This window comes from Hemiscyllium ocellatum, chromosome 2, assembly GCF_020745735.1.
Source record: "Hemiscyllium ocellatum isolate sHemOce1 chromosome 2, sHemOce1.pat.X.cur, whole genome shotgun sequence".
Taxonomy (NCBI): domain Eukaryota; kingdom Metazoa; phylum Chordata; class Chondrichthyes; order Orectolobiformes; family Hemiscylliidae; genus Hemiscyllium; species Hemiscyllium ocellatum.
Window position 1 is genome coordinate 67,424,979 of NC_083402.1, and position 12,416 is coordinate 67,437,394.

The window sequence follows — 12,416 nt, forward strand, 5'->3', positions numbered from 1 at the left end:
CTTGTTTATACATTGATGTAAAGATGAACTGCCATCAAGTTAGCGTGGGAATATAGTTTTTTTTACTGTGTATTCTGTTCCTCACTTAAATTTCAGATTTTTAAAAACACAGGGGAACCAATCACTGAGTGATATTCAACTAACACCTTTCACAGGTTCTGAATGAGCTGAAATGCTTAATAGGAATGAAGTAACTTTGAAGTGAGGTTACTATTGTAAAACTAGAAAACATGGAAGCCAACTTTTGTACTGCTAGGTTACACAAGCAAGGTACAAACATATGAAATAAGAACAGAAGTAGACCATTCAGCTTTTTGAATCTTTTCCGTTATTCAAGAAGGTTATGGCTGATGTATACCACATGATTCCACACTTCCATCTAGCCCCACTAACGTTTGATATTGCTACCTAATGGGAATCTATATTTAAATATGTGGTGGAGCTGGTGTCAACCTCACCATCAAACCAGCAGATAAAGGGGGCGCAGTGGTAGTCTGGCGCACTGACCTCTACACCGCTGAAGCCAAACGCCAACTCGAGGACACCTCTTCCTACCACCCCCTTGACCATGACCCCCCCCCCCCCCCCACCACCCATCACCAAACCATCATCTCCTAGACCATACAGAACTTCATCACCTCAGGAGATCTCCCACCCACAGCTTCCAACCTCACAGTCCGGGAACCCCACACTGCCCGGTTCTACCTCCTTCCCAAGATCCACAAGCCTGACCACCGTAGTCGACCCATTGTCTCAGCATGCTCCTGCCCCACTGAACTCATCTCTACCTACCTTGACACTTTCCTGTCCTCCCTAGACCAGGAACTCCCCACACACGTTCGAGACACCACCCACGCCCTCCACCTCCTCCAACACTTCCGTTTCCCCACCCACCAATGCCTCATCTTCACCATGGATATCCAATCCCTCTCCACCTCCATCTGCCATTACCAGGGCCTCCAAGCCCTCAGTTTTTTCCGCTCCTGACGTCCCCAACAGTACCCTTCCACCGACACTTTCATTCGTTTGGCCAAACTGGTCCTCACCCTTATCAATTTCTCCTTTGAACCCTCTCACTTCTTCCAGATCAAAGGGGTAGCCATGGTCGATCTTCTGTAATTACACTGGCACCACTCCCTACCTCTTCCTCCGCTACATTGATGACTGCATTGGCACCACCTCATGCTCCCGCAAGGGGGTTGAGCAATTCATCCACTTCACCAACACATTCCACCCTGACTTTAAATTTACCTGGACCATCTCTGACACCTCCCTCCCCTTCCTGGACCTCTCCATCTCCATTAATGACGACTGACTTGACACTGACATTTTTTACAAACCCACCGACTCCCACAGCTACCTGGATTACACCTCTTCCCACCCTACCTCTTGCAAAAATGCCATCCCGTATTCCCAATTCCTCCACCTCTGCCGTATCAGCTTCCAGGAGGACCAGTTCCACCACAGATCACACCAGATGGCCTCCTTCTTTAGAGACCACAATTTCCCTTCCCATGTGGTTAAAGATGCCCTCCAATGCATCATGTCCACATCCTGCATCTCCGCCTTCAGACCCCACCCCTCCAACCGCAACAAGGACAGAATGCCCCTGGTGCTCACCTTCCACCCTACCAACTTTCGCATAAACCAAATCATCCACCGACATTTCCGCTACCTCCAAAAAGACCCCACCACCAGGGATATATTTCCCTCCCCACCCCTTTCCGCCTTCTGCAAAGACCATTTCCTCCATGACTACCTGGTCAGGTCCACGCCCCCTTACAACCCACCCTCCCATCCTGGCACCTTCCCCTGCCACCGCAGGAATTGCAAAACCTGCACCCAAACCACCTCCCTCTCCTCCATCCAAGGCCCTAAAGGAGCCTTCCACGTCCATCAAAGTTTTACCTGCACATCCACCGATATCATTTATTGTATCCGTTGGTCCCCTCTACATTAGGGAGACTGGACACCTCCTAGCAGAGTGCTTTAGGGAACATCTCTGGGACACCCGCACCAATCAACCACACTGGCCTGTGACCCAACATTTCAATGCCCCCTCCCACTCTGTCGAGGACATGGAGGTCCTGGACCACCTCCACCGCCACTCTCTCACCACCTGACGCCTGGAGGAAGAATGCCTCATCTTCTGCCTCAGAACACTTCAAACCCAGGGCATCAATGTGGACTTCAACAGTTTCCTCATTTCCTCTTCCCCCACTTCATCCCAGTTCCAAACTTCCAGCTCAGCACTGTCCCCATGACTTGTCCTACCTGCCTATCTTCTTTTCCCTCCTCCTATCTTCCTCTCCCTCCACCCTCCTCCATGACCTATCACCTTCATCCCCTCCCCCACTCACCTATTATACTCTATGCTACTTTCTCCCCAACCCCACCCTCCTCTCATTTATCTCTCCACCCTTCAGGCTCTCTGCCTGTATTCCTGATGAAGGGCTTTTGCATGAAACGTCGATTTTACTGCTCCTCGGATGCTGTCTGAACTCCTGTGCTTTTACAGCACCGCTAGTCCAGAATCTGGTTTCCAGCATCTGCAGTCATTGTTTTTACCTAGATATAAGCTCAACACAAGCAAGTGGGACTAGTTTAGTTTGGGAAACTTGGTCAGCATGGACGAGTTGGGCCAAAGGGCCTGTTGCTGTGCTGTATCACTCTGACTCTGACTCTGAGAAGATAATCCTCCTCATCTCTGACCTGAAGGCTATTCCTGGTTTTAAATCATGCACCCTAGTTTTTGGACTTGCCCACAAGATGAAACATCCTTTCAATATCCACCTTGTCAAGTCTAATTATAATTCCATACTCTTCAACCAAGTCATCCCTCATTCTTCTGAACTCCTGTGAACAAAATTCATCCTATACAATTTGTCATCTTCAGACAAGCCAATCATTCTAGGTATCAGTCTACAATCTGCCAAAATCCACCCTTAAATAAGGTCGCCAAAACCAGTGCACAGTACTAGAGGTTTATGTGACAATGCCTTATATAACTGAAGCATAATAACTGTATTATTTTAAGTTCAATTCCTTTCACAATAAAAGTAAGCAACATGTAGTACCTGTATACTAACCTCTCAGTTAGTACAAGAATACCTAAATCCTCCTTCACCTCAATTCACAGGCATCTCTGTTCAAATAATACACCTTTTTCATTCTTCCTACGAAGTGAACAACTTCACATTTTCCCACATTATACTCTGTCTGCCAGATCCTTACCCATTCAAGCAGCCTAACATTTTTATCTGCTTGTATCTTCTTCACAATGCGATTTTCCACCAATCTTTATGTTGTCCACAAATTTAGCTATCATGCCTTTGCTCCCCTCCTGTCACATCCAGCCATGAGAAAAAAGAAATTTATGTGTACTCTATTTCCTGCCAGCTAGCCAGTGTTCAATCCATGCTAATGCATTACCTTCTTTAAAGTGAGTTTTTATATTCTGCAAAAATCATTAATTTGGGACCTTATCGGTTGTGTTTGGGAATCCAAGTAGAGTATGACTACTATGTTTCCCAAACTTTTTCCCACTTTAACTCCATTTTGAAAGCTAAAGGTTGCTCTAACCCTCAATGAGGCTACGAGTCAGGAAGAAAAACAGAGGATGGGGGTTTATTGGAGGCAGAAGGTAAATCTTATAATTCACTCAGAGCTCCATAGCAATCAATGCTGCCTTACAGCTTGCCATGCCACATTTTCAGTTGGTGATTAACTTGGGGTCTTAGCCCCTGATTTGGGGAAGCCCTGGTTGGCAAATTCCCCTTTATACACAGTGCAATTTGAGTGATGAGATAATTAACAGAAAATCTAATTTGGTAATATTAGTTGCGGGCCACATGTTGGTGAAGACACTAGAAGAAACACTTGAGCTTTGCTTTGAGTAGCTTTAATATCCATCACACAACAGATGGAGCAATAGTTTGACATCTGATCTGCAAGATAAAACCTGACATACTGCAGCATTTCCTCAAAACTGCACTAAAATGTCATCCTGAATTGAGCATTGAAATTTCTGAATTGAGACTTGACACAATGATGTTACTACCTCTTAATGTGGAATCCTTGAAAATTGATCACTTTAGTTCGGAAAGCCGCTCCTCGAGAAGTCTGATTAACAGTGTACTTGTTATTTTTTCTGCCCTTTATTTTGTGCAGTAGATGGTGTCACTAATGACAGTAGCGATAGTGAAATGGAAGACAAATCTACTTCTAAAATGGCAACTTTAAAACTGGAAGAGTGGCTAAATTTTAGAATAGACCCTGAAGTAAGTCATTTCTGGTTGTATTTCTGATTTATTTTAGACTAATGATTTAGTATAAGCAAGCTAACCTCTGCAACTACAACATTACAATACTTGTAAATTCTTGACATTTCAAAATGTTATGCTGATTTCACAATTTCTGTGAGAATATACTTAATCTCACAATCCATATTTATCAAAATTTTTCAAATAAAGCTACGGCTTCATAGATTAGGTATTTCATTGCAAAGCAGCATTCTTTGTGAACTGTCACATTTTGTTTGTTTTAATTGCAATACATATTATCTTGCATTATGATACCTCAAATAACTTTGAAAAGTTGTATTCCACTGAAGTTTATTTCTTTCAAAATTAGATGGTCGCAGCCTGGAAGTCATAATTTTTGTGTTTCTAGAGGTTACTTATTTGGATTCAATCCCTGAAACCATATGCACACTCCAGTATGCCTTGGTTTTCTAGTAATTTAAGTTTCTTTCTCCTTAATACTTACTTATGTTTAAAGTAACTGCTGAAGAACATGTCAGGGTATTGACTTCCAAGGATCCAACTGTACAACAAGGAGAATTAACACATTACTGATTAGATTACCTACAGTACGAAAACAGGCCCTTCGGGCCAACAAGTCCACACTAACCCTCCGAAGAGTATCCTGCCCAGACCCATTTCCCGATCCTATATTTACCCCTGACTAATGCGCCTGACACTATGGGTAATTTAGCATGGCCAATTCACCTGGCCTGCACATTTTGGATTGTGGGAGGAAGCTGGAGCACCTGGAGAAAACCCACAGAGACGCAAAGACAATGTGCAAACTCCAGACAGGTTGAACCTGGGTCCCTGATGCTGTGAGGCAGCAGTGCTAACCACTGAGCCACCATGCCACCGACATAACTGTTACAGCATATAGCTAACCATCAGATACGGGACAATACCAAAAAAGTACCAAACCTTCAGTTCTGCAGATTTATGCCATTTCTTACCTCTTTTTAAAACAAAATCTTAAAACTAGTGTGGACTCTTTTCTGGAAAATGGTGAAAGTTTAGCTGAGAGCCCTGACCCCATTTGTATGAACCACAGCTTGGTTCTACCTGGTTTGAAGTTGAGTTGTGGCTCTCCCAAACTCCCCTTTTGAGAGGGAGCAGATTGAATCAATGTAGCAGTATAAAAACTGAGTAAATTTAACTACAGAGACATGAGGGAGAAACTGGCCAGAATTGATTGGATGGGAAGCCAAGCAGGGAAGACAGCAATGGCTGGATTTCTGTGGGTAATTCAGGAGGCACAGCAGAAATTCATCTCAAGAAAGAAGTACTACTAAATGGAAGATAGCTTACAAGGAAAATGAGGGACAGCATAAGAGTAAAATAAAAAGCATATAGTGTGGTGAAGATTAGTGGGAAGTGAGAGGATTGAAAAGTTTTTTGAAAAAAACAGCACAGGGATAACTAAGCAAACAAATGGGAGAAGATGAAATATCAAGATAAGCTAGCTGGTAATATAACTTCTGGATATCTTAAAAACAACTCTTGCAATCTTCTTTTAAGAGAAAGGTAAGAATGGACATTGGACCACTGGAAAATGAGGCTGGAGAAGTAGCACTGGGGACAAAGAAGTGGCAGAGGAACGGAATAGGTACTTTGCATCAGTTTTCACAGTGAAAGTCACCAACAACATATCAGAACTTTGAGATTCGGGGGCAGAGGTGAGAGGATGGTGCTGGAAAAGCTGAAAAGTCTGAAGACCAATAAATCATTCGGATTGGATGGACTACATCCCAGTGTTCTGAAGGAGATTGTAGAAGCACTGGTAATGATCTTGCAGGAATCGAGGAGGATAAGCTAATGTACCACCCCTGTTTAAGAAGGGAGGGAGGCAAAAGTCAAGAAACTGTAGGTCATTTAGCCTCACCTGAGTTGTTGATAAGATTTTAGAGATCATTATTAAGGATCAGATTACAGAGTACTTGGAAGTGCATGGTAAAATAAGGTTGAATCAGCATGGTTTCATCAAGGGGAGGTCATGCCTAACAAATTTGTGAGAATTCTTTGAGGAAATAACAAGCAAGTTAAACAAAGGAAAACTAGTGGACATGATCTATATGGATTTCTGAAAGGCCTTTGACAAGGTGCCGCATAAAAGGCTGTTAAATAAGATAAGAGATGGTAGTGTTAGGGACAAGGTTCAAGCAAGAATAGAGGTTTGGCTGACTAGCAGAAGGCAGGAAGTAGTGATAGAGGTTTTTTTCAGGATAGCTGCTGGTGGCTAGTTGATTTCTGTAGGGGTCCGTAACGGGACCACAGTTATTCATGTTATACATTAATAATCTGGACAATGTAACTGAGAGCATTGTTGTTAAGTTTACAAATGACACAAAGCTATGTGGAAGGACAAGTTGGGTTGAGGCTGAAGAAAGATGTGGATACAGGTGAGTGAGCAAAGAAGTGGCAGATGGAATATAATGTTGCAAAGTGCGAGGATATGCACTTTAATAGCAAGAATAGAAGTGTAGACTATTTTCTAAATAGGGAAAGGCTTTAGAAATCTGAAATGCAGAAATCCTAGTTCAGGATTCTCCTAAGATTAACATGCATGTTCAGTTGACCGTTAGGAAGGCAAATACAATATTAGCATTCATTTCGAGAGAGCTAGAAAACAAGAGCAGAGCTGTGATGCTGAAGATATATAAGAACATAAGAAAAACTTGGACCAGGAGTAGGCCATCTGACTCTTCAAGCCTGCCTCGTCATTCAATAAGATCATGGCTGATCTTTTCACGCCCTCACTCACTTACCTGCCCTATCACCATAACCCTTAATTCCTTTACTGTTCAAAAAATTATCTATCTTAGCTTTAAAAGCATTTACTGAGAGAGCCTCAACCACTACACTGGGCGGGGAATTCCATAGATTCATAACCCTCTGGTGAAAAAAATTCCCTCTGAATTCAGTGCTATATCTGCTCCCCCTAATTTTGAGGCCACGCTCTCTTGTTCTAGTTACAGCTGCCAGTGGAAACATCCTCTCTACTTATATCCTGTCTATTCCCTTCATAATTTTATGTTTCTATAAGATCACCCCTCCATTCTTGTAAATTCCAATGAATATAGTCCCAGTCTATTCAGTATTTCCTCCAAAGCCAACCTCCCTCAATTCTGGAATCAACCAAGTGAATCACCATCACACCCCCTCTAGTGCCACTGCATCCTTTCTCAACTAAGGAGACCAAAACTGCATGCAGTACTCCAGGTGTGACCTCGCCAGCACATGACACAGCTGCAACATAACCTCCTGCTTTTAAACTCAATCCCTTTAGCAATGAAGGACGGAATTTCATTTGCCGCCTTAATTGCCTGTTGTACCTGCAGACCAACCTTCTGTCATTCATGGACAGGGCACCCAGGTCCCTCTGCACAGCAGCATGCTGCAATTTTTTCACCATTCCACTAATAGTCCTTTTTACTAAATTAAAAATCTCACAACACCAGGTTATAGTCCCAACAGGTTTAATTGGAAGCACTAGCTTTTGGAGCGCTGCTCCTTTATCAGGTGGTTGCTCCAAAATCTAGTGCTTCCAATTAAACCTGTTGGACTATAACCTGGTGTTGTGATTTTTAACTTTGTACACCCCAGTCCAAATCATGTCCTTTTTACTGTTATTCCTACCAAAATCGATGACTTCACATTTATTAGCATTGTATTCCATCTGCCAGACTTTTGCCTACTCACTTAAATTATCCATGTCCTTTGCAAAGTTTCAGCGTCTTCTGCACACTTTGCTCTGTCACTCATCTTAATGTCATCTGCAAACTTTGCCATACTACACATGGTCCCCAACTCCAAATCATATAAATTGTGAATGATTGCGATCCCAACATTGCTCCCTGAGGCACACTATTAATCACTAACTGCCAACCAAGCACTCATTTATCCCAATCTTTGTTTCCTGTTAGTTAATCAATCCTCTGTCCATGCTAATATGTTGCCCATATCGCCATGCATCTTTATCTTATGCAGCAGCCTTTTGTCCAGTACCTTGTCGAATGCCTTTTGGAAATCTAGATACGCCACATCTATTCGGTCCCTGGTAAGGCTCTGTTCAGACTGCATTTGGAATATTGTGAGCACTTTTATGTCTCTTTATTAAGGAAAGATGTGCTGGCATTGGAGAGGGTCCAGAGGAGTTTTACAAGTATGATTCTGGGGATGAAGGGTTTGTTGTATGAGGGGCGGTTGAGGACTTTGAGTGGTTACTCAGTGGAGCTTAGAAGAATGAAGGGGCGGAGGTACGGGAATCTGATTGTTTGAAATTTATAGGATACTAACAGGCTTAGGTAATGGACATGGAAAAGGAACAGCTTCAGGGTGAAGACATAATCCTTTAAAACTAAGCCGAGAAGGAATTTCTTCAGCCAGAGGGTGGTGACTCAGAACTCATTGCCTCAAAGAACTGTGGAGGCTGAGTCATGGAAGGTTTTTAAGATAGGTTATTGATAAGTAAGAGGATCAATAGTCACAGGGAGAATGCATGACAGTGGAGTTAAAAAACATATCAGCCATGATTGTATGGTGGAATAGAACTGATTGGCCTAATTCTGTTCTTATATCTTATGATCTTACGTTCTCAGTCTTGTCGTGGATTTCCTGCCCTCCACTTCTTTCTTTCTTGTTTTAGACTTCTTCTTGGACACCTCTTTATGCATTTAGTAATGACACAGCTGAAACTTCCATGCATGGTCTCTTGCAGCAGGATTGACTAGAATGACTGCTGTAATCACAGTTACCTTTTCTCCTGCCCCTCCACCCTCAAATTTGATTCAGTGGAAGCAGCCAGTGTGGAAAGGAGGGAACTTGTGATTGGAGTAGAACACAAGTGAGAGATGGATTCTGAGGTTGTAGGTACAATTCCTTACCACGGATCTGTTTATACCATATGTTTTACTCCTTAATGCATAAGTATAGATTATTTTCCTGCTCCCAGGGCATTTACACTTCCACGTGTTTAGCTCTTTCCAAGAAAGCATATTGCAAGGTAATATGTGTGTTTTCCATCTTTGATCTTTTTCACTCTTTTGGGTTTTGCATTGGTGATTTCACACACTACTCCTGTGTATGTTGAATCGTTCTCCAGTCCTTGGGTATCTGAATTGGACTTAAGTGAAAAGCTGTTCTGAGGAAGGGTCACCGGACCTGAAACATTAATTTTCATTTCTCTTCACAGATGCTGCTGCCCTTGCTGAGCTTTTCCAGCAACCTCTGTTTTTGTTTCAATCTAATGTTGTATTTCACATAACAGTAGTGCTTTATTCTGTGGTGCTTCAGCTTTAGGTTGGTCCCAATTCAATTGAGCATTGCTCAAAGCCAATTCTAGCATGGATGAAGATCACGTCTATCATCTCTAGCCCACTTACATACCCACCACTCACGATATTTTCTCCAGCATTATACTGCTCGCACATGGTATCTAGCTGAAAAATGTATTTGCTGATCCAAGCATACACTTTGATCATGTCAGATTAATGATATGGATAAGTGTGTATGATGTACAATTAGAGATTGTATGAATGATCTGAAATTAGCATGTCAGGAACAGTGTTTCGAGTAAAGTTCCATTCAATTCAAACTCTTGCATAATGTAAGTCTAATTTTAATTCTCAAGGGGCTGAGCATGAAGTTCATTGTAGAAGGACTTCACTTGATGTCAGCAGCTATGAAGAGTTCTTGACATCCTACATAGCTGCTTTGTCCTGGCAGTTATCTGGTTGAAGTGAGTCAGCAATGCATATCTCAGCAAGTGTCCAAAGAGAATCTTTTGCATAAATTTAATTTTCAATGGCTGATTTACTTGGATGTTCTGACTGATTTAGGGCTGATTGCATCAATAAAGTTTACAAGTTTTGTTTGTGATTAAGAAGCTATCTGGCGATATCCTGTTTTTTAATGTTCCTAACTTTTTTCCATCTATATGCATATATCTTGATATCTGTTTTTTAAAAAAAAGCGATATAGTACAGAAACAGGCCCTGCGCTGACACATTTTGACCATCTACACTAAAACTGTTCCATCTCCGTGCAACTTGAACCTGTGTCTGCTACTAATTAACCCCTTCATCCTGGGAAAAAGCCTAAATCTCCACATTATCCATGCCAATCACAATTTTGTAAACTTCTATCAGATCACCCCTCAACCTCCTGTGTTCCAGTAAAAACAAACCCAGTCAATCCAATCTTTCTGCATAGCTAAAATCCCCCATGCCAGGCAAAATCCTGGTAAACTTTCACTGTACCCTCTCCAAAGTCCTTCTGGTAGTGTGGTGACCACAACTGAATGTCACTGAAGTTTTATGAAGCTGCAGCATAACTTGCCTATCCTTGTACTGAATGCCCCTTCCAATGAAGGCAATCATGCCTTAGATCTTTTTTACTACCTGATCTACTTGCTCTGCCACCAGGAGAAAGTGAGGACTGTAGATGCTGGAGATCAGAGCTTAAAAATGTGTTGCTGGAAAATCGCAGCAGGTCAGGCAGCGTCAAAGGAACAGGAGAATCGACATTTCAGGCATAAGCCCTTCTTCAGGAATGCTCATTCCTGAAGAAGGGCTTATGCCCGAAACGTCGATTTTCCTGTTCCTTTGATGCTGCCTGACCTGCTGCGCTTTTCCAACAACACATTTTTTGCTCTGCCACCATCAGTGATTTGTGGACCTGCACACCCAGATCCCTATATATCAATTCTCCTAAGGGTTCTGCCATTTATTGTATAATTTCTACTTATACTTGACCTTCCAAAATGCATCACCTCACATTTGCCTAGATTAAACTCTATCTGCTGTTTTTCTGTCCATGCCTCCAAATGATCTATAGGAGAAAGTGAAGACTGCAGATGCTGGAGATCAGAGTGTGGATTCTGATGAAGGGTTTATACCCAAAACGCTGATTCTTCTGCCCCTTGGATGCTGCCTGAGCCACTGTGCTTTTCCAGCATCACACACTCTATTCTAACTGATCAATCCTGCTATGTCCTCTGACTATCCTCCCCATTATGTGCAACTCCACCAAACTTGCTAATTAGACCAGCCATGATTTCCTCCAAGTCATTTCTGTAGACCACGAAGAACAAAGGTCCCAGCACTAATACCTGTGGAGCACCACTAGTCACAACCCTCCATTCCAAAAAGCTTCCTTCCACTGTTACTCTGTCTCTTTATGACTAAGCCAGTTCTGTATCCAACTTGCCAGTTCACCCCTGATATCATGTGATTTCACCTTTTGTACGAGTCTGCCATGAGGGACCTTGTCAAAGACTTTACTGAAATCCACATAGACAACATCAACCGCTTTTCCCTTATCTATCATATTCGTCACCTCAAAAAACTCAAATCTAGTTGGTGAGGCATGACCTCCCCTGCATAAAACCACGCTGTCTTTCACTAATGAGTCCATTTGTTTCAAAATTCATATAGATCCTGTCCCTGAGAATCTTTTCCAATAATTTTCCTACCACTGACATGAGGCTCACAGGTCTGTAATATTCTGGATTGTCCTTGCTATCCTTAAACAATGGGACTACATTGGTTTCTCTACAGTCCTCTGGGACCTCACCCATCACCACTTTCCAGCAAATTATTCTCTTGCCTCCATAATATTCTGGGATAGACCTCATCAGGAGTCAGGGACTTGTCTACCTTAATTCTTTTTATAACGCTCAACACCTCTTCCTTTTTAAGAGAAACTTCGCTTAGAAATTGGATACTCCCTTCCCTGAGATTATCCTCCTCCAATTCCTTCTCTTTGGTGAAGGAATACCGATGCAAAGCTTTTGTTTAAGACCTGTCCTTCCTCTTCTGGCTCCACACGTAGATTCCCTCCTTTGTCCTTGAGTGACCCAACTCTTCCCCTGGCCACGCGTTTGCTTTTTATATGTTTAAAAAGCCTTGTGATTTTCATTAATTCTGTTTGCTAACAACTTTTCATGATCCCTTTTAGCCCTTCTAATTTCTTGTTTAAGTTCTTTCCTGTTTTCCTTTATATACTTCACGGGCTTCGTCAGTTCCCATCCTCTTAGACCTTACGTATGCTTCCTTTTTCTTTTTTTTTTACCAAGGTCACCACATCCTTGGACATCCAAGGTTCGTGTAACTT

At 42.4% G+C, this 12,416-nt stretch overlaps 1 protein-coding gene across 3 annotated transcripts in view; it reads left to right on the forward strand.

The window, feature by feature from the left end:
- ythdc2 (YTH domain containing 2) overlaps window positions 1-12,416 on the forward strand; it is a 164,989-nt gene that overhangs the window by 119,602 nt on the left and 32,971 nt on the right. For 2 of the 3 annotated variants that reach the window (XM_060837491.1, XM_060837505.1), the window contains exon 25: window positions 4,171-4,280. In XM_060837491.1, coding sequence (XP_060693474.1) covers window positions 4,171-4,280 — 110 coding nt within the window. The remainder of the gene's footprint in view (window positions 1-4,170; window positions 4,281-12,416) is intronic. The other variant, XM_060837499.1, reaches the window with a different exon arrangement.